The sequence below is a fragment of the Convolutriloba macropyga genome, chromosome 2, assembly GCF_964194025.1.
Source record: "Convolutriloba macropyga chromosome 2, txConMacr16.3, whole genome shotgun sequence".
In the NCBI taxonomy this organism is placed as follows: domain Eukaryota; kingdom Metazoa; phylum Xenacoelomorpha; order Acoela; family Convolutidae; genus Convolutriloba; species Convolutriloba macropyga.
The window spans coordinates 23,060,108-23,081,688 of NC_134469.1; the positions used below are offsets into that span (position 1 = coordinate 23,060,108).

General features: G+C 36.3%; 1 protein-coding gene across 1 annotated transcript in view; it reads left to right on the top strand.

Annotated features, from left to right (window-relative positions):
• The window catches only part of LOC142334860 (gamma-aminobutyric acid receptor subunit pi-like), a 100,019-nt gene that overhangs the window by 29,484 nt on the left and 48,954 nt on the right, over positions 1-21,581 (top strand). The window contains exon 2 of the mRNA XM_075383186.1: positions 6,578-6,751. Within this exon, the coding sequence (XP_075239301.1) occupies positions 6,578-6,751 (174 nt within the window). The remainder of the gene's footprint in view (positions 1-6,577; positions 6,752-21,581) is intronic.

Consider the following 21,581-nt stretch of genomic DNA (forward strand, 5'->3'; position numbering starts at 1 on the left):
ATTTTTTGATTGGACGCGAAGCCATTGAATTTTTCCATCAAAAAACAACAAACTAAAACAACTGAATTAAGAATATGAAGAGAGCAAAAGATATTAGAACAGGGAAAAAAACTTTCTTAGAGAGAATGCAAAGATCCATGAAACGATCAGAAAATATCAACTAGGGAACAATAGAATAAAGGGAACAATAATTTCTGCAAAGCACTTAAAGCTTTATGTGGTGATTGAACAAAACTAACCAAAAAAGAAGATACAATTAAAGATCACAAAAAAGAAAGCATGGATTTAAATAAGAATTTTGACAAATTTGAAAAAAAAAGAAGTTGTTTCGTCAAAACAGAGGAAAAAGGAAAAAGAAAATTTCTTAATCAATTTTGAATACTACAAATAAGTCTGATGCAAGCCAGTATCTCAAGTCCAGGACCTGGCAAATTCAGTTGCAGAAGAATAACAAACTGCTCCAATGACGTAGAGCATATATCTGTCTCCTGATAACGGAATCAAAAAGAATTTATGCGTTCCAATTACTTGACAAGAGTCTAAAGTTAAATACAACGTAAACCTGATAAAAGGGAAAAGAAGCAGAGAACTACCAACCTATCAGACTCACTATCGGGATTGCAAAGATATGGGAAAAAGTTGTAAGAGACATTTCACTAACACAATGCTAAAACCATAACGTTTGCACTGAAATTCCACGTGCATATAGACCAAACCCCTTCACAACTGACAAACTAACCAACTCGTTTAAGAAAATAACAAAAGCTTATCAGAGGCGTAAAAGCGTTTCCGGTTGAGGTCTTGAAAAACCGTTTGATGCAGTGTGGAGAGTAGAAGTCCTAAGAACAAAGAAAATGTAAAACACGGGTGCTCAAATATGTGAAAGAAAATCGGTGAACTCTTTTTATTTTCTATGAAAAGTTTATGTAAAAATTGAAAATAATTCAGCAGGCAGCATCTCTTCAACATTTGTGGTAGAAGACTAGGGCAGCTTCATAGCACCAATAAACTTCCAGAAATATGTCAGCTGCGCGCCAAATATTCCAACCCAAATGTCCCATTTTGTTAATGATTTGACCCTATATTGCAAGCGCATTCCTTTTGAAATATTCAAAATAAACTACATAATCTACAACGGTCAACAGACAAAATGATCAAAGAGTAAGAAAAACTGAAGTAGAATTAACTGCTAGAAAGTCAAATTACATGGTGTTCAGAAACCTCAAAAAGAAGACCATTAGTCTTGCTCTTTTTAATGAAGGGAAACAAATTGAACGTGCACTCTCTTTTAAATTTTTTGGCGTAAGCCTAACTCCTCAATGGACCGAATATTGCGAAAGATTGGTTGGTGAAGCAAACAAGAGAATCTATCAAGTCTGGCAGATAATTCAACTAAGTATTGATGCAGATTTTCGGAGCCGTCCTCAAATTTGAGAATACACCATCGTACGCAGGATGGCCGAGGAACCAATATAAAATCGTGTTAGGTTTTCTCTGACTCAAAGCAATCAATATTCTTCTTGCCTACTCCGCTTATTTTTTCATCATTCTTTCAATTATTTAGGAGCACCGCATCTTAGTGTTTTAGTTCAGCGTTTGATGGTTTAGGTCAGAGTGCAACTTTTTACATCTCTTTATTTTGGATCATCTTCTATTTTTTGATATTTGTGACATTTCTTTTATTTGTTTTCTATTGTAATACTTTTTTGTATTATTTCTAGCTATCCCAAAACCGAGAAACCTCACTCTTGTACTCGTCCATTTTTGTCCAAACTCCAAACAATCCTATTTAACACCTCATCAACGTTTAGGTTTCTTGCGTTAACAACTACTCTTTTTTTGTTATGAATTCACGGACCTGTTGCTCAGTGGTCTATACATTTGATTAAATAGGGCGCAGTTGTTCAATTCGTGCCAAGCGCAAACACTTTAATCATTTTTCTGCTTAAAAATTTATTTAGATTGGTTTCCTAAATATTTTTAAGGACAGCATTTTTAATGGATCGATAATTGACATTTGATATCTTACCACACCTGGAAAACGACATCCAATTCTCTGTCATCGAAGCTAGCCACGAGCAACATGTATGAGATATAGAACAAGAACTGTCACAACATCCCTTTCCGGTTCATGAAGTGGCTCCAGCAACGAGTTCAATCAGTTTTTTCATAAACTCTAGAAGGACAATTACACAAACTATTCTCTTGTTATATTCAAATAAAACTCTCTCTCTCTCTCAATCTCTCTTTCTCTCTCAATATCTCTCTCTCTCTCTCTTCTTTCTTTCTCTCTCTCTCTCTCTCTCTCTCTCTCTCTCTCTCTTTCTCTCTCTATATAATGATGCCTTCTAAATTGATTGAAATTAGTTGTACATAAATTGATTGATTTATGCACTTGATCAACTAAAATGGGAAGCGGTCTTCAAAAAACGGGAAGCGGTCTTTTCAAGGATGCATTATTAATTTTTTGATAGACTGGATGTTTTCTGGACCACCTAGTTTTGCACAGGAGAGCTTTTTGATCACACCAATTTCTCCGCTCTCATTGTTTCAGTTATATTGCTCTGCCTGAAATTAAATAATTTTTGTACGAGTTGTGATCTGAGAACAAATCATTAACAAGATGTGGTTAGATGTGTAATACATGTGTAATACAATTGTGTGTCACAACACACAATTCTTTCATTCTGTACAGTTGCTTCCTGACCTTCATTTTTAAACGTTTGAAGCACATTCTTATGCATTGGTAGTTTTAAAAGTTAGCTCAATAGTTCTTTTTAAGCAACAGATTCTGTAACAAAGTTCTAAATGTAAATATCAAGAATTGTAAATTACTCCTGTAAATATCCTCCTTTAATTTATTCCAATCATGATGATGTATGGAATTTATTCCAAAGTGTAATAGTTATTCGAAAGCAGGTCTTTATAAAATTTATTGCGAACTTTATCAAAAATTAGAAGAGAAGGCCAGTCTCATCGCCGAACATGTGGTAACCGTGAGTGAATTCCTTAAAAAATCAGCACAGGTAACAACTACTTCAGCTATATTAACACCAATGATTAACACGAGTGCAAAAAATGACGTTTTTATTCGAAAGTTTGAAACATTAAAGATCGAGGAGAAAACAGAAAATTTTTTAATGGTAGTATTATCATCAAACACCTGGCAGGAGATCGGACTTTTCCTCAGGACTGCAGTATACCTGCTTACCCAGGCTCGACGAAAAAAGAAAAACTGCAATTATTACAGGGTTACGATCAAAAAAGATGAAAACACTCATTTTACAGGATGGGACCAATGCTATTCTAAAACAAAAAAGAGATCATTTAGAAACATTATTCTCAGGTTACAAAGATCTTGTCTCTGCAATAAAAGAAAAGTTCAGCTCAGAAACATTGGTATTGATGGAAGTGCCTCCATTAAAAAAATTGCCAAAAAACGAACAGATAAACAACAAACTTTACGAATTCAGGGAAAAACTGCGAGAGTATATTACACAAGAAAACATTGAAAAAATCAAAATACTTCCTGTCTGCGTTATGTTGAATCAAATGACAAATTACAACGCTCTCTTTTACGATGATATAATTTTTAATTTTCAGCAAGGAATTCCGTTCATTAAAAATGCATTTTTACGTCATTTTCTTTTAACTTCTTGTAATCTTGTTTGTTAACAACCTTTGCAATGTTCTCAAAGTGCATACGTGAGTAGGGCTAACACTTACAAACCATGGAGGCAAATATATCGTTATACAAATGGATTTTGGCTGCAGTTTCTGTTGTTTTTTAAGCTATTTTGCAACGTGTAATGATTTATAATCAGATATAGCCAAAAATGGCAGGTATTTGACTCATAGTTATACTATGTGTACTACTCATATCCTCCGATAGTATTTCAGAACTTTTTTTTCTGTTTTCCTTATGCATCTCGAATACCTTCATTCAAAGGAAGCTGTAACGGCAAACAATGTGCTTTAACATCCAAATTCAACCCTTCCTTTTTCTTGGTTGTTATATGGTCCCTTCTACTAATAAGTGGTGATATCGAAATAAACCCTAGACCAGTTTTGCCATATGCACTTATGATGAAAAAGTGAAAACTATTTGATTCCAAAATAAAAATTCTACACCAAAACGCCAATTAAAGCCTGTTATATTAGAACAGATAAACCAAAAATTTTTGTTTCAAGAAAAATGGCTACATGGAAAACAAGAAGACAGTTTTCAAGAATTAGCAATGATGAACTAAAAACGATTTAATTCGTCAAAAAGAAAAACAACTTCTTTCAAGTTTTATGGAGTTAAACAGTGAAAAAGCCAGATGGAAATTTATTCAAGATCTTTGTAATAAAGAAAAGACTCACGCAAGAGTTCAATCTTTAAAAAACAGTTTTGGTGATAAGATATCAAAGCCCTTGGAAATTGCAAATATTCTAAATTACAGATTTTCCACTCTAGGAGAGTTCATTGGCTTGCAACAAACAAACAACATTCCTCCTAAAACTTCTCCGAGAAAGTGTTTCAAGTTCCAATATATAACAACCAAGGAAACAAATGTGCTCATAGAGTCAATGAATACAAGTAAACCAGTCGGTCCTTCAAAAATACCAGCTTGGGGCAATAAAAGATACTAAAGCAGCGTTAGCGGAACCACTATGTTTTCTCATTAATCAGTTCATTACAGAAGGAAAATTTCCAAAAGATCTTAAAAAAAACTTGTGTAACTCCACTCTTCAAAAAAGGGAATACCGAAGACCCACTCAATTACAGACCTATTTCTGTCATTTCTGCTTTGTCAAAAATTTTTGAAAAGGCGTTCAGTTCACAAATCACAAGTTTCATAGAAAGGGAGCCATTATTGTCTGCTAGTCAATTTGGTTATAGAAAACAAATTTCAACCATTGATGCTATCCTGAAATCTACAGAACAAATAAGATTAGAATTTAACAGGAAAAAAGATGTTACAGGGGCGTTTATAGATCTTTCAAAGGCTTTTGATTCTATGAACCACAAAATACTGTGACCGAGACTTGAAAATATAGGTTTTGACAAACATGCTACCAATTTAATAAAAAATTATTTGAGTGAAAGAACGCAGAGAATTGTTCTGAATGGAATTGAATCAGATTGGATAAATTTGAAAAGAAGAGTTCCACAAGGTACTATTTTAGGACCTCTAATATTTAACATTTACGTCAACGATTTAGCAAAGATTGTAGAAAAAGATTGCACGGTCGTCCAGTACGCAGACGACACTTTTTTTACATCGGACACTGATGAAATATCGTCGAAAACAAAACTTGAACGTAACATCTCAAAAATTATTGACTTTTTTGCAAAGTCCCAGTTAGTAGTGAACAAATAAAAAAACAGAATATATTGTGTTCAGCACCAGGAAGAGGTTAACAAATACTGTTCTGAATGTCGACAATGAAAGAATAGCAGAATCAAATAGTGTGAAGTATCTTGGCGTAATCATTGATAGCAAACTAAAATTTGATGGAGAAGTGAAAAAGATTCATCAGAGAACGGCTTGTGGAATAAAAATTTTGAATACACTGAGTAAAAGTTTACCATAAAAAATGAAAGTGCTATTACGTAATGCAATAGTAATAAGTCATCTACATTATTCCGCTCTAATTCTGATAGGGTTGCAAAAGTCATTACTCACAATTTTAGAAAAACAACTGAATTGGGGAATAAAATCCATTTTTAATAGAAAATACGATCGGTCTACAGATCTCAAACTTCGCAACAAAATACTACCAGTTTTTTTCTCTTGAAATACCATTGCTCAAAATATTTTTTTCGCTTACTCAACAACGATCTTCCAGCATATAAAATTTAACCTCTCTCTACCATGAGAATAAAACAACATGACAGATCAAAAAAATAACGTTCGATATAAAAAAGAACAATAAGTTTTTAACTGATTCTTTAATTGCAAAAACCACTCCAATTCATAATAGTCTGCCTTCTAATATTAGACTGAAAACAACATCGAAAGCTTCCTTAAAAAAACCAAAAGAATATTTTTGGAAAGAATTTTTGAAGGACCCAAAAGTAACTGATATAAAACATGACATTGAGAGCGTTAGATTTTAATTTTATTTTTTAATCTTCATGATGTACATATAAAATTGTGAGAACATTTTACGCTCGCATATAGGCCATTTTTTAATAATGTAAGGTCAAATTTTTAGTTAAGTAATTTAATGATTTTATAATTTTACATAATCTTATATTCTTAACTTTACATTGCCTCTTTTACCATTTGCTTTTTATACTTATGTGTACCAGAGGAAATTAACAATGTTCTTTTTTTTACATGATGTGGTTAGCATCATGAAAGAATTCGGTGAGATAATCACTATAATCTTGCATATTTCTATATCAGCGGTTTTGTTTGCAAAATTATAACATCTTGCAATATACATATTTCTTACGAACTCTTACGACAAAAATAATTCTCACGATATTGTTCAAGATCAGTTCGACGGGGTTATTTAAATAAATTAATGTCCTCTTAAATTGAAGCAACATTATGCTAGGATTATTCAGGTTGAATTGTTTTAGATCCACTTGGCCCTGGAGAGCATCCGGAGTATCTCAGCTGATGCCAGTTTTGATTTTTACCTTGGATTGCAGTGGTACGATAAGCGGGAGAGAGACCTGGACCTGTTCCTGTCTGGACCCAGAACTGCCTACTTTGCCTGGATCCCGGACATATACTTCATACTGGCCAGAAAGGTAAGCATTTTTAACATAGGGTATGAGGACACTGTTAGAGTCAATCAGTGGCAGCTGCCTACTTAATAATCAACAAACAAAACCGAACATCAAAAAATAAACCTGCCATGGTTTTCATCTTTTTATCTTCATTTTTTGCTTCTTTGTAAATTCACTCGTAAAATGGTTCAATTGTTCCCATTTCTTGAGAAATATTACAAAAAAAAGAGTGTGGAAATAATTTGATAAAAAGTTGATAACAAGTCCAAGATCTTTGCATTTGTGCGTCACAGGAAACAGGATCAAATACTTTTATCAATATATTTAAAATATGTTAAAAATATAAACAAGCGACAGAAATAATTACCGATATCAGAAAAAAATTAGTGCGGATTTGCCTCTTTTGATAGTTTATCTATAACGAAAAAAGGCAGCAAAAACGATGTAGCAGTTTTTGGGTAATTCTTTGCAGTTTCGAACAACATTTAGCTTCTTTATTGCCAAAATTGTCCTTCAGGACTATATTTATCCTCAAGAAGTTAACTCAGCACCGTCTTTCAATTTTTTCCTGGACATTTTGCAAAATTTTTGAAGCTTTTCTTTCACACTTTCTGGTCAAATAAGATCAAATGAAGCTAGACAGAATGTGAATTTACTTGGGCCTGCTGACATTGTGGACCCATGATCAAATTGTTGAAGGTCAGCCAAATGTGTTTCCCCGTTTTTTTCAACTTTACCCAAACGTTATGATTTTGGTTTGAGCTGCTGATTATGATCTTCTAGTGGGGATGACAGTATCTGTAAAATTAATCAAAATTTGTTGTTGTTCATGAGCCATCTATACAAAAGAGCCATCTATACAAAAGTGCACATCAGATTAAGCGAACTTTTTTCAACTGAAAATGTGATAAAATTGGAACTTTAGCGCTGAGAACCATTTTAACGTCAGACTGAGCTATGATAACAAAATATCAGTTAAAAACGCGGTTCACTCTTGCCATTTTTAAACCAATCTTTTTGTTCTTACTTTTTATTAATGGTTAACAGTTTTTAAAGCTGATATGCCAGTGTAATTTACAGAAATTTGTTTCAACAAAAAGTAAGCAAATAGAAGGCTTCATAAAAATTCGCGATAAGTATTGTGATGTTTGAAGCTGTTGCACATTTTGAAACCCTTCAAGAAATTTTAAATCGTTTTCTGCCCAAAAACTTAAACGTTGATTTTTTAACTACGCTTTAACCGAGCTTTAGATTTGATTTCCATTTAACGTTGCGGATCTTTCCTGTACACCACCCCGCCCTGCCTAGGTGATATCTTTGCAACCCCAGAATTTAATTTTCTCAATCTCAACAACTTGTTTAAATTTGATTAACAGCAAGATAACTGAGAGAAAAGAAAGAACTTTTACAACAGTTTCACAGAATATTAACTTGATTCCTGTAGTTAAAAAATACAAACATAATGTTTCGGACCTTTTCCGCTAGCGCCCCCCCCCCAGTCCTATATAGCCGAAACGTAGGCACCCCCCAAATATTAATGGTTTGCTCCCTTCTGCAAAGGTTACTTATGATCATGATTACGCACCTAGTACAAAACATCAACAACCTCATTGGCAACATTTTTCAGGAAAATCAAAGTAGTAGACCCCTTTACAAAGCACGTAATTCTTAAAAATGCAATGAGAACAAGTTTTTGGTTGATGTTTACATTATATGCAGTTCGTTATTATTATGCACGTATTAATTTCGAACCATATCGCTCTGTCAATATTTTCTAAATGCCCACTCACGCGTATTCACATGTAATAATTCAAATGCATACAAAATATTAAAACATATACAAATGGGGGTGCCTAACTGAATGGGGGGCGCTAACGGAAAATATCCAATGTTTCATCCATGCATACATTATTTTCAAAACATTGATTCAAGATATGTATTAATTTGAAAACTTTGCTGTGTAAGTATATAATAAATGCACATACAGTATTCTCACATACAACGTAACCTTTTAAGTATCCTTTTTTTCAAATTTTTTCTAGATTTCACTCAGTCGGTTTCAAATAAATTGTATTTAGCGTCAGCCATATAGTGGCTACTTATTGCAAGGTTGGGGTTGTCAGCACAAAATATCCAATGTGACAAAATACCACCCAAAGCATACGCAACATTTTACCTTAGTGCTTAAATGTTCGGAAGCGATATTTTAGTGCTTAAATGTTTGGTAGCGATATTTTTTTAATGTAATGAAGTGTATACATATATACCAAGTTCTAGATGTAACACTACTTCATTTGACCAGGGACTTCTTATCAAACTATCTAAACAGAATATGAGATCAAATCGCATTATTGAACGAATAGAGGAATAAATTGGGTGCTGCTATATATGGCATATTGGGTATTTTTTTAACACAATGAGCATTTTGCCATTTGGGGAATTGTTAGGTTACAGAGACTGGGCACATCTTATGCGAAAAGCTTATTTCTGTTTCTGAGGAAGTTTGATCAAAGTTGTGAGCGGGTTGGAATTGTGCTGTTTTCCTGAAAACTAATCAGTTATGAGTCATTAAACATATTTAGGACTAAATGGTTTGCAAATGCACAGATTTTGAATTCTATTTGAAGTGCTATAAAACAAAACTTTGGGTAGTTGTGAAAACGTGTGTCAAAAGGTAACTAAATTTAAAGTTATATTCTGCTTTGAAGTTCCTGCCGCCGCTATACTCGCTCATAATTGTAGTTTTTGCGCCTGCCCTTTATCCTAAACTGCCCCTACAATTTATTGCGTCCTTTAATCTTGTCAATCATCGACACATACGATTAGAAAATAAAACCGATGTGTTCAACTTTTCCTATTAAACCTATTTTGAATTACATGCTATAGCCGGGATTGACATATCTTAGTCAAATCATAGCGCACTTCCTATTACAATCCTTGCATGAAACATAAGAAACCGTATATGACGTTCTACAGATTACTAGGAATCATGTGTGTCCTTTTATTGTTCCTATCGGATGGAATTTTGTTTGATCCTAACCCGGGAGAGCATCATTCTTCTTCGGTCATTGCATAAATTTCAGATTTTAGTATTGATTATGTGCAATGTACATAGGAGCTTATCGCAGCTCATTTTATTTTGAGAAACGACCCCACTCGCGAACAAAATTTTTGTTTGAAATTTCTGTTGAAAATTACAGTGCGCTTTTTTTGCGGTAATAATGGGTTATATTGCCTGATAATAGGTGGGCTGTCAAAATAACCATTCAATTCATGACACTCCATAACTGGGGGACCAAACCGGAACACATTTACCAACTTTTTATGCTTCTGCTGGTCGACTGTTCGGCCAAAAGAGCTGGAAATTGTAAAATGAGAATAATAATGAAATATGTCTGGTCCGGAGCAGTTAATCCAGGAAATACTTGTTGTTCAGGTTGATTGGAGTGGGCACAAGGTCTTTTGGGTGCTTTCTTTGGGTGAATTAGAACTGTAGCGCTAGGTCAGGTTTAAGGTTTCAATAAGATTAATCTTATCAATGCACGGTGTCAAAGATTATTAGGAAATAGGGGAAAGGGATTGAATTCGATTACATTGCAAATCCCTAATAAAATTGTTTCCAAATAAATTTGATCAGATGGTGTAAATCGCCCGATTAATTCGTGTACAATTGGGAAATGGGGTTCCTTCTGGCTACTCAGTTTTAAGCTTATTCAGCTCGAACTTCATATTGAAATACAGAGAAAGTTAAATAAAACTTCAAAAAACCTCGAATGCTGTACTTACTTAAAAACTTACACTTTCGATTGCCTGGTAGCGTCTAGTGTAGCAAAGTTTACCAGCAGTGGATCATCAGATAACAATGGCCAATCGAAGATACAGTATTGTAATAATAAATCCAAACGTTTATTCATTTGTTTTACAGTATGTTCCCAGTGAAACGAAACTTGATCATGGATAATCTTGACAAAATACATTACGTATTTAGGGGTTTACAGGTTACATGGCAATATAATAACAAAAGATGTACGACCTTGCGATTAATTAGATTTCAGATGAAATTCATGAACATTTTGACATAAAGCGTTCCAACCCTCTGTTATGTCGTTGCTCCATTAAATTGTGCCGAATACTAAGCCAAGGAACCACTGAGTTCTTGTTTTTTTCAAGATTTTAGTGCTTGACTATTAAAACATAAAAGAAAGACATAAAATAAATGACATAAAATAAAATAAAAACATAAAATAAATGACTATTTTTCTACAAAAAAGAAGTTGACTTACCTGAAACAAAATGATATGCAGCTGAAACGAAAAAAAAAGTTAATGTTTTTGGCAACACGTCCCATGCTCTCAAATTTTGTATTAAATATTTGATTATGAAAAAACAAACTGTTTCAAGAGTGAGATTGACACCTATTCGCATTCAAACTTGTATATTGAGTTCCAAGAGATTTTTTGTTTTGTTTTCCTGGGACGAGATACATCGAACAGCGATCAAAAGTGATAATAAGTGTTTTCAAATTTTGACAAGAACTGTCAAGAAATTTTCTTGGTTTTTTATAATATCTTTTTAAATTTTCCATGAAAAATTATTATTATGAGTTTTTGGCAAGGTGCTTCAAGTTTTTCAAGAGATGTCAAGATCATTTATGTTCTATCACGAAGTGTCAAGTTTCGTTTCACTGGGCGTAGACTTAACTCTGGCTGTTTGTTTTGAATAAGGAACTAAAACTATAATCTGAATGTTTTCAGCAAAAACGATCAATTTAAACGTTCTGATGTATTTAATTCGATGAGTCATAATATTTGGCAAAGACCTGCAGTATCCTGTTTAAAAATTGTAGCAGGTTCATTGTAACTATTTTATGCTCTTTCTCATTTCAAGGATCTATATTTTATTGACGCCTAACCCAACAATCTTTAGTTTGCTAATAATAGTGGGTCTTCATTTTGATTTATTATTTCAGATCTAAAGTTTTTATCTGTAGATCTACAGATCTTTAAGAACTAATTATTTGCAAACAATTTTGATAGCTTTTTCTTATTGTTCTAGGTTTTCAGAAAAATTCTGATCAGTTATTGTGTAACGGCTGCTCTCCCATCAAAGTCAAGGAAAACTTTACACCGCCCAGTTCGTTTCAGCGGTCTCAAATCTGTCCGGATATTGTGTTTTTGCAGTTAACTTTTGTGAACTGTATTATCCGCTATACTGTAAGATACCGTTGCATTACTTGTTGCTCAATTAGTCCTGATAATTAACTGCTCAGTTTTGCTGTATAACAAACTTGTTTCTCTCAGAATAACAAAATAAATCAAATTGAAACAATCAAATTTTTGTTGAGTTTTTCGTTAATAACTCAAGTTATAATTCAAAATCGCAAAATCCCTTATGTCCAGCTCTAGGTAACTGTCCTAGCTACTGGTTAGAGCAAATAATTTCCGTCTCCGATTTCTTAATATTTTCGGAGACTTTTTCCGATAATCAAAGTTAACAAATGTAACAATTTTTGCACCTTGTGCTTTTCAGCGCACTCAATTGCTCATTATCGCAATCAGTGACTACGCTAGGCTTCGTTAAAGCCAGTAAGAGAAACTGACTTTATGCTTTGCACAAAGTTTCTCTTACTTAGGAACTTTGTTCCTCAGAAAGAAACTTTTGAGAATATCAAAGTTAATTCTCTTTTCACAAGTCAAAGTAAAGTTAAAACTGTACAATCACTAATATGATCTACAGAAACCAGACACGATAACAAGTAATTTACCGCTCAAGAAAGTGTGCTTCAATGCGCACTGTATGTCAGTTTAATAAGACAAAATCAACAAGTTTCAACTAATTTTTGGTAGTTTTTCCAGCTCCTTTTATGCTGCTAGTCACGTGGACTTAAATGTCAAATTCAATTGTTGATTCGTTGCCGATAATCGATAATAGTGTCGACAGATTTTGAAAACTTTTCCATAACGTCACTTTTTCAGTGTAAATTTGATGTCATGGGAAATTTGTTAACCATTTGTTAGAAGTTTTGTCGAATATTCTGTATCAATAACAGGTTGATTCGCAATCCAATCGCAAAGAATCTGATGCAATACTGTTAAGTCGTAGTATCGTTTTGCTGGTGGTTGAGGTAGTTCGAAATCGATTGCTTACCAATAATAGTTGCTAAATATAAATGTTGAAGAAATTGAACAAATCCGTATGACTTCAATAGAATGTAGCATTAAATTTGTCACGCTATTCTAGCTTTAAGGCTTGAAATGACCTTGAAGCGCTATTCAATTTGATGTCTGAGTTATTAAGCTCACCCGCAAAATCGCCGGCCCTGTTTTCTATCGCGAAAACATCTTTTCCAGGTAGTACTGGGGCGAGCTTCACTACTGGTCTCTTGTACACTCCGTCGTTCGTTCGAACTATAGCTGATCGAATCACACCGTCAGACCCATCGATGGTCTCAGCAACTCGACCTAGATTGTAATATCCACGCTTATCGCTGTCTTTGATCAACCAAACGAGATCGCCTTCATTAAGGGTTTCATTCGCCGTAGATCGCCATTTTTGCCAATTATTCAGAGTTGGCAGATATTCTTTCCGAAATCTGTCCCATATGAGATTTGTGTAGGCTTGAGTTTGTCGAAAGAGCTTTTGATGATCAACAAATTCTTCCGCGCATGGTAGATAAGGTAAGCAAACGTTCCTGTTGGCAAGCAAGAAGTGATTGGGAGTCAATGCTTCTAAGTCATTAACATCTGAACTGACTGGAGTCAAAGGTCTTGCGTTCAATGTCTGCTCAACAATACGCATCGTTGTTGAAAAACGTCCTCGGTGACTGATCTGTTCCCCAACACTGCATACATTGCTTTCTTGCAACTTCTCACCAACCGTTCCCATACTCCTCCAAAGTGAGGTGCTGCGGGTGGGTTGAACTTCCATCTGATCCCTCGTTGAATTAGAGTTTCTTCGATTCCTTCTTTGTTCCATGCCGCAACATACTACGCAAACTCTCTTTCAGCTCCAACAAAGTTTGTCCCGTTGTCGCTGAAGATCGTACTTGGTTTGCTTTTTCGGGCAATAAATCTCATTATAGCATTGCGACAACTGTCTGTGTCCAACTTAGGTACCACTTCTATATGCACCGCTCTCATTGTTAGATATGTAAAGAGACAACACCATCGCTTTTCATTTCTTCGTCCAATCTTCACACTGAAAGGGCCAAAGTAGTCAACTCCAACATTTGTAAAGGCTGTTGGAGCATCTAACCGCTCTTCGGGTAGACCTGCCATTACTGGTGCTATCGTTTGTGCTCTGCCTTTTCTGCAAGTAATGCACTTGTTCTTGATTGATCTTAAGGCGTTCCGTATGCCTAGGATCCACATCTTCTGCTGAACAATGTTTCTTACATGCTCAGTGCCCTCGTGTTTATTGTCCTTGTGCTCGTTTCGCAAGAATAATTCAATCGCATGATGTTTCCAATGTAGCAAAATTGGAGGCTTTGCGTTGAAGTCCAACTGACTTTTGCCTATTCTGCCTTTGGCTCGAATAAGTCCTTCTTCATCTAGGAAGGGGATAATTGTAGAATTTTGCTGACATTCCTTTTCAGCTTTGAGAGATTTCATCTCTTCACCAAACTGTTCTTGTTGTAGTAACTTGAAGATCGTTGCTTTTGCTTTTTCTCTTTCTTCAATGCTGACTACGAGTGTTGCTGGTTTGTGTTTGTTCAATGCTCTCTGTACGTATGCCACTGTATTTACTAGTCTGTTGAAGTTACTGAATCGTTCCCACTGGATAACAGTTTTCTTCTCTTGAGCCTGTATCATGAATACTGATGAGGGTATATTCTCTTCATCTGATGCAAAGATTAGGTTCACCTGCTCCGGCCATTCACTTTCTGGTCGTTTTAACCAGGCCGGCCCAGTGAGCCACTCACTTCTCTTGAGTTCTTCAATGTTGATTGCTCTGGTGCCAATGTCCACTGGGTTGTTGATACCGCTCACGTGTTTCCACTGTGAAACATCAGTTGTATCTAGTATCTCAGCTACTCGATTGGCCACAAACAGTTGTTGTTTGCGATGGGAAATGTGTATCCACTGCAATACCGTAGTTGATTCTGACCAAAAACTGTAACTATTTATCTTCATTTCATGTTCCTTGACTATCTGTTTTTTCAACCTCACTGCCATGACTGCCGCTTGCAATTCCAATCGCGGTATTGAAAGATGCCTCATCGGTGCCACTCTGCATTTTCCAATGACAAATGCTAAGTCAGCTGAGTATTTTTTTGGTTGTGAACGTAGATAGGCCACTGCACACATCGTGTCTTCAGATGCGTCAGCAAACACATGAAGCTCAGTTTTATCCCTCTCTTTGTTGAAGTACCTTCTATCGCTGGTTTCAGCCACTATTGGAAGTTGTTCTTTCTATCTCAGGAATTCTTCTTCTTCACTAGGCTCCACTTCGTTGTCCCAATGTTGTCCATTCTTAGTCCAGATGCTTTTCAGAAGTCGTCTCATATTAACACTGAACGGGGCAAACAATCCGATCGGGTCGAATACTGAAGATACCAGTGACAGAATCTTCCTCTGGGTTATAGGGGTTTCCACTTCCTTGTTGGTACCTCTACACACTTGAAAGCTTTCATAAGTAACGGTCCATTGTAGTCCTAGCGCTGAGGATCCCTCCGTACTGGGTTCCGATTCGACTTGCTTCGTGTTGCTGATTGACTTCAAGTCTTCTGGGATTGCTTCGGTAACTGCGTCGTCGTTGCTGATCCACTTCTTCAGTTCAAATCCATGTCATGAGAGAAGAGGTTGTAGTTGATTGAAGACTTCAATTGCTTCTTCAGGGGTTTCTACTGATTTGATGAAATCGTCCATGTAGAAGTTGTTTTGTATTGCCTTTGCTGCAATCGGATACTCTTTTTAGTTGTCCAGTCCCACTCGATTGAGAGCATAGTTTGCACAGGTTGGAGAACTTTTAGCTCCAAATACGTGACGCTGATATTCGTATATCTGAACAGGTTCGTTAGTTCTAAGACGCCATAAGGACCTCAAGCAACTTCTATCCTGATCGGGAACTTGCACTTGTAGAAACATCGATTCGATGTCAGCTGTCAGGGCTATTGGTCCTTCACGGAATCTGAATATTAATCCAACCAACCCATGTAGCAGATCAGGTCCTGCTAGTAGCTTATCATTTAGGCATACTTCTTTGTACTTTGAGGCAGCATTGCAAACACGTCTTACTTTGCCAGGCTTGTTCGGGTTTAGCACTTGATGGTTTGGCAAACACCATTCTTTCCCGAAGGTGCTTTTCACTTCGGACTCGACCAATATCTTTACGAATCCTTTTTCTACGTCAGTATCTATTGACTGTTGATACAAATTCTTCAGGTTTGGGTCCCTTTGAAATCGCGGCTCCAGTGAGTAAAGCTAACCCAAGGCTGAATTGTAGTTGTTCGGTAGGTTTGGCTCTGGTTCACTCCACAGCATTCCCACTTCGTACCACTCGCCTGTGAACTTTGTTGTACTCTCTAGCATCTTTTGTGCCTGCAGTTCCTTCTTTGACTGACTGACGACGTTGATTTTGGAAGCATAGGTTTCTATGTCCCACCAGGATTGGATATTCTCAGCCACTTTCACATCTTCAGTGAAGGCGAAATGACAAACATTTTGTCTTCTTTTGTACGTCATGGGTCCACTGACTACCCATCCTAGCTCTGTTAGAACGGCAAAAGGTTCATTTCGTGTTCCTATCTTATAGTCCAATGGGCGTTGTAGCTCATAAGCATCTTGACCAAGGATGATGCCAACTTCCATCAAATTGAAGCTTTTATTTGGTAAAACACTCAAGTGGTTAAAGCTTTGCTTCAGCTTGTTGTAGTTGTTGTTTGTGTTTCCGAAGGAGATTGACGGGTGTGCAAACCTTTCGATTGAACGCACCTTTGAATGTAGTCCCTTTGTTTTGAGAGGAACTTTTCTGTCTTCAGATCCTTTGTTCCGTGTATGCCAGCTATGTTGAGCGTCACTTTTGGTGCCTTGGGCTCGTAACTTCTCTTGCACACTTTGATCGATGAATGAAACCGTTGATCCACTATCGAGGAAAACGTATGTGTTCAGCCTGTTGCCACCGCTCTGTATTGAGACAGGAACTATCTGAAGAAAGCTTGTAACTTCGTTACGCTGACTGCGTGATTACCCTCGTCTATTTGGTTTTCTGAGTGTAGCAATCGGTTGTGCTTCTTGATGCATCTATTGATGCCGCACGCATTGACTTTACAATCTTTGATTGCATGTCCTTTACCTAGACATCCGTAACATAAGCGTTGCTTCCTCACTGCTGCGTATCAATCATTCACACTCATGTTCCTGAATAGTGGACAGTTCCATATTTTATGAGTTCCATCAGCTAGCGGACAGTGATCACTTTGCGTTTGCTTCGTTTCTTTCACTTTGGAACTTGCACTGAATTTCGACGTTTTCGAGAACCGTTTGTCTCTATTTGTGATTCTTCGGTCTTCTTCTCTTTGCTCTCCCTTGAACGCTGAAAACCCTTCGTGCACGAATGCTATCCTTGATAGCCATTTTTCAAACATAAACAGATCAGGCCAATCTTCATCTTTATCATCAACATAGAACCACCACTTCTCTTTGAGAACTTGGGGTAGCTTATCTACTGCCATATACAGTGTCGAGCTTGATTGCAGATTACCAATCTGCTTGTACTCTTTGAGCAAAGTCACAAAGTTCGAAACAATAACTGAGAAACTGATCAGACTTGTTGAGTTGTGAGGCTTCACCTGACTTGCTTTGCGAAGACTCCAGTTGTGCATCAATGATCACATGAGGCCTTCCAAATTTCCTCTCCAGAATGCTCCATGCAGCACCATAAAATTGTCCAGAATAGCCCATTCCAGAGATTGCTGACCTTGCCTTGCCTGTCAGTAGAGTCTTCAGATGGCTCATCTTCTCTGAGTCTGGTATTGGTCGTTGATCCACTGTAGCAATGAACATACTAGACCACTCCGGCCATTCGAGAGGGTTTCCGTCGAAGTTGTTCAACTTCAGCTTTGGTAGGCTGCTACTACCTGAGTAGCCAGTGTTGTATCGCAATTGACCAGCTCTGGGGGAAACGCCTCGGTCTTCAACACTTGAGGATCGGTCTCATGAGCTGCGATATCGTGAGAAGTGACTATGCCTGTTCACTTCAGGGGTTACTTCGAAGCGAGCTGTTGATCGTTCTGGTGTTAGAAGGTTGTCGATCCTGCTGCCCCAGTCTGAGACATCTCTTTCTTTTGGGGTCCAGTTGAAGGGTGACTTGTCTCGAGCACCAGTTGATTGGGAACGACCATAATCGTTTTCTAATGCTGTTCTCTTCACTTTGCGCTCTAGCTCACGCTCTTCCTCCAGTAATTGGTGCTTGGTTTCCAGTTCCTTCATTTGCATTTCCAGCTCTAGCTTCCTTCGCTCGAACCGTGCCTGTTCCAATCGCATCTTGGTTTTGATTTCGATATCGAATTTCTTCATCCTTTCCTCGCGCCTTTGCTTTGCTGAAGATGTTTCAGAAGCATTCTCCGTCTCTTGGCCACTTCCTGTTGCTCCATTTTGCACTGTTTGAGCAACTGGGTTGTCCGTTGGATAGTTGTTGCTCTCGTTGTTGTTCACTGCTAGGGTTGCGTTGCTTTGCTCTGCATTCATTGCTGGTTGCGTGCCTTTGTTTATATATGAAAGCCAATGATAGTCCAAACTTGCTTTGCACTTCCTTGCTTCTTTCAGATGCTCTTCAACGAAATTAGCTTGACAGGGCACAAGCTTGTTTCGACACTGCAGTTGCTTGGGTATTTCTTCCTCTAGAAGGTGAACAGTCTGTTGGAAGAGGACCTTTAGTTTGTTGGGTCGATCTGAATCTTCAATTATTTTGTAGCCAATCCCTGTTTTGGTGTTGACTTCTTCCAATAAATCTTGGAACTTCTTGTCGTACCTTTGAGTTGTTGATTGAAGCTCCTCTCTGCTGATTGTGTTAGGTTGCCTGGTTGCTTTTTGCTTTGCTTGTTCCGTTTAAACGAAGTCAATTCTTCAACGTGTTTTGTGAATTGCACTCGAAACTTTCGCTCTGCCTCACTGGTGTTGCGCTGTTGATTTGTTTGATTCTCTTTGAGGGGTGCCTTCGGCACTCTCTTCATCAGATTGGACAGCAATTTGCCTTCCATTTCCCGGGTCGGCGGACCAAATGTAACGGCTGCTCTCCTATCAAAGTCAAGGAAAACTTTACACCGCCCAGTTCGTTTCAGCGGTCTCAAATCTGTCCGGATATTGTGTTTTTGCAGTTAACTTTTGTGAACTGTATTATCCGCTATACTGTAGAATGCCGTTGCATTACCTGTTGCTCAATTAGTCCTGATAACTAACTGCTCAGCTTTGCTTTATAACAAACTTGTTTCTCTCAGAATAACAAAATAATTCAAATTGAAACAATCAAATTTTTGTTGAGTTTTTCGTTAATAACTCAAGTTATAATTCAAAATTGCAAAATCCCTTATGTTCAGCTCTAGGTAACTGTCCTAGCTACTGGTTAGAGCCAATAATTTCCGTCTCCGATTTCTTAATATTTTCGGAGACTTTTTCCGATAATCAAAGTTAACAAATGTAACAATTTTTGCACCTTGTGCTTTTCAGCGCACTCAATTGCTCAATATCGCAATCAGTGACTACGCTAGGCTTCGTTAAAGCCAGTAAGAGAAACTGACTTTATGCTTTGCACAAAGTTTCTCTTGCTTAGGAACTTCGTTCCTCAGAAAGAAACTTTTGAGAATATCAAAGTTAATTCTCTTTTCACAAGTCAAAGTAAAGTTAAAACTGTACAATCACTAATATGATCTACAGAAACAAGACACGATGACATGTAATTCACCGCTCTAGAAAGTGTGCTTCAATACGCACTGTATGTCAGTTTAATAAGACCAAATCAACAAGTTTCAACTGATTTTTGGTAGTTTTTCGAGCTCCTTTTATGCTGCTAGTCACGTGGACTTAAATGTCAACTTCAACTGTTGATTGGTTGCCGATAATAGTGTCGACAGAATGTGAACACTTTTCCATAACGTCATTTTTTCAGTGTAAATTTGATGTCATGGGAAATTTGTTAACCATGTAGAAGTTTTGTCGAATATTCTGTATCAATAACAGGTTGATTCGCAATCCAATCGCAAGGAATCTGATGCAATACTGTTAAGTCGTAGTATCGTTTTGCTGGTGGTTGAGGTAGTTCGAATTTGAGTTATAGTTTGACTTCATGAATGACGATTGCGTATTATTAATAGTTGCTAAATACAAATGTTGAAGAAATTGAACAAATCCGTATGACTTCAATAGAATGTAGCATTAAATTTCACTTGTCACGCTATTCTAGCTTTAAGGCTTGAAATGACCTTGAAGCGCTATTCAATTTGCTTTCTTAGTTGTTAAGCTCAGCCGCAATATATTAAGTAGAAAAAAGAAACTATGATATAGTCTTGACATTTTCAAGATACTTTGTTCTGATAAAATCTATTTACCAAATGGAGCTTTAAAAATTCTATTTCTTAAAAGATGAATTGTAGCCTAAAACCTTGCAAAATTTTAGTAAGGTCTTATTTTCAAAATAACGATGCAAATTTTAGCAAGAAATCCTAATTTTAGGTAAGAAGAATCTGAAAATATAATCATTTTGTCATTGCCGATATTTGACGTAACCTTATCAGCCCAATTATTTGACTCATAGTTCCATTTTCGTTTCAAGCAATCCAGTGAGAGCCTCAAATAAGTTTTTCGCAAAAAGTTTTGCTGTAAATGTTCTGGGTTGATTTTGCGAATCAAAACTTTTATCACTAAGCTAGCACTCACAATAATAGATTTGGAAAAACAAGTGGAATAATATGAATATAATGCTGGGGTTGAAAAATCTGCGGCCATTGTTTATAACTACTTTGATTAATTTTCCGGGTCAGCGTGTGCTCTTGATCTTTAGTTCAAATGCTCGAGTTTCTGTTATTTTTCATATTCAATCTGAAATTCCAAAGTCAAATCAAAATTTCAATAGAAATTATTATACTTTTAACAGTTTACATTTAAGCAACTGTTTTGTTAATTATGAACAATAAGTCTAATTGATGAAAAAATTTTCAATTTTGGTTCATAACAAAAAAAACGCAGAGGTTTAGCAGTTTGCATTTTCATGCTTATGTTATCCTTGGGGGAAACATCATAATTTTAATAGAACTTGTTTTATTCGTATACCACATTTCTGAGTTCTTAAGGAAATATTAAGACTCTTTTCACTATCTGATTGTCTTGCGAAATTTTCAGAAATACGAGAAGATTTTTCATTCAAACAGAACTAATTAATTTTGAGATAATGTCAAAATTTCCAACTTCAGGAGACTTTGTTAGCTTCAAAGTTTCTTTCAAAAGGCATATTGTAAATATTCGATTTTCTCTAGATAATAAGGTCAAATTCATCTTCACTAAACATATTTTGCCTCGCATATTTGAAAGCAAGAAGTTGCAATGAATCTGTTCAAGTACAACCACGTGTTCGTTAACTTAATATATTTCAAAATTTTCTAAGAAAAAAGGCGAGATAAAGGGTTACATTGAAATCTTTTTAAAGTCGAGGTTATTGGGAATCAAAAACATTCAACAATTCATTGCAAAGATTTCGATAATTTTTACTTGCAATTCCTAATCTGCAAATTATTAGATCTAATAGATATGTACCCCCCCCCCCCCCCCCCCCAAACGAATCTGAAATAGTAGCAGTAAACCCAAGATTTCTTCAGTTCGGCTCTTGGATCGTAAAAGATCTAAGTTCCCTTTTTACAACT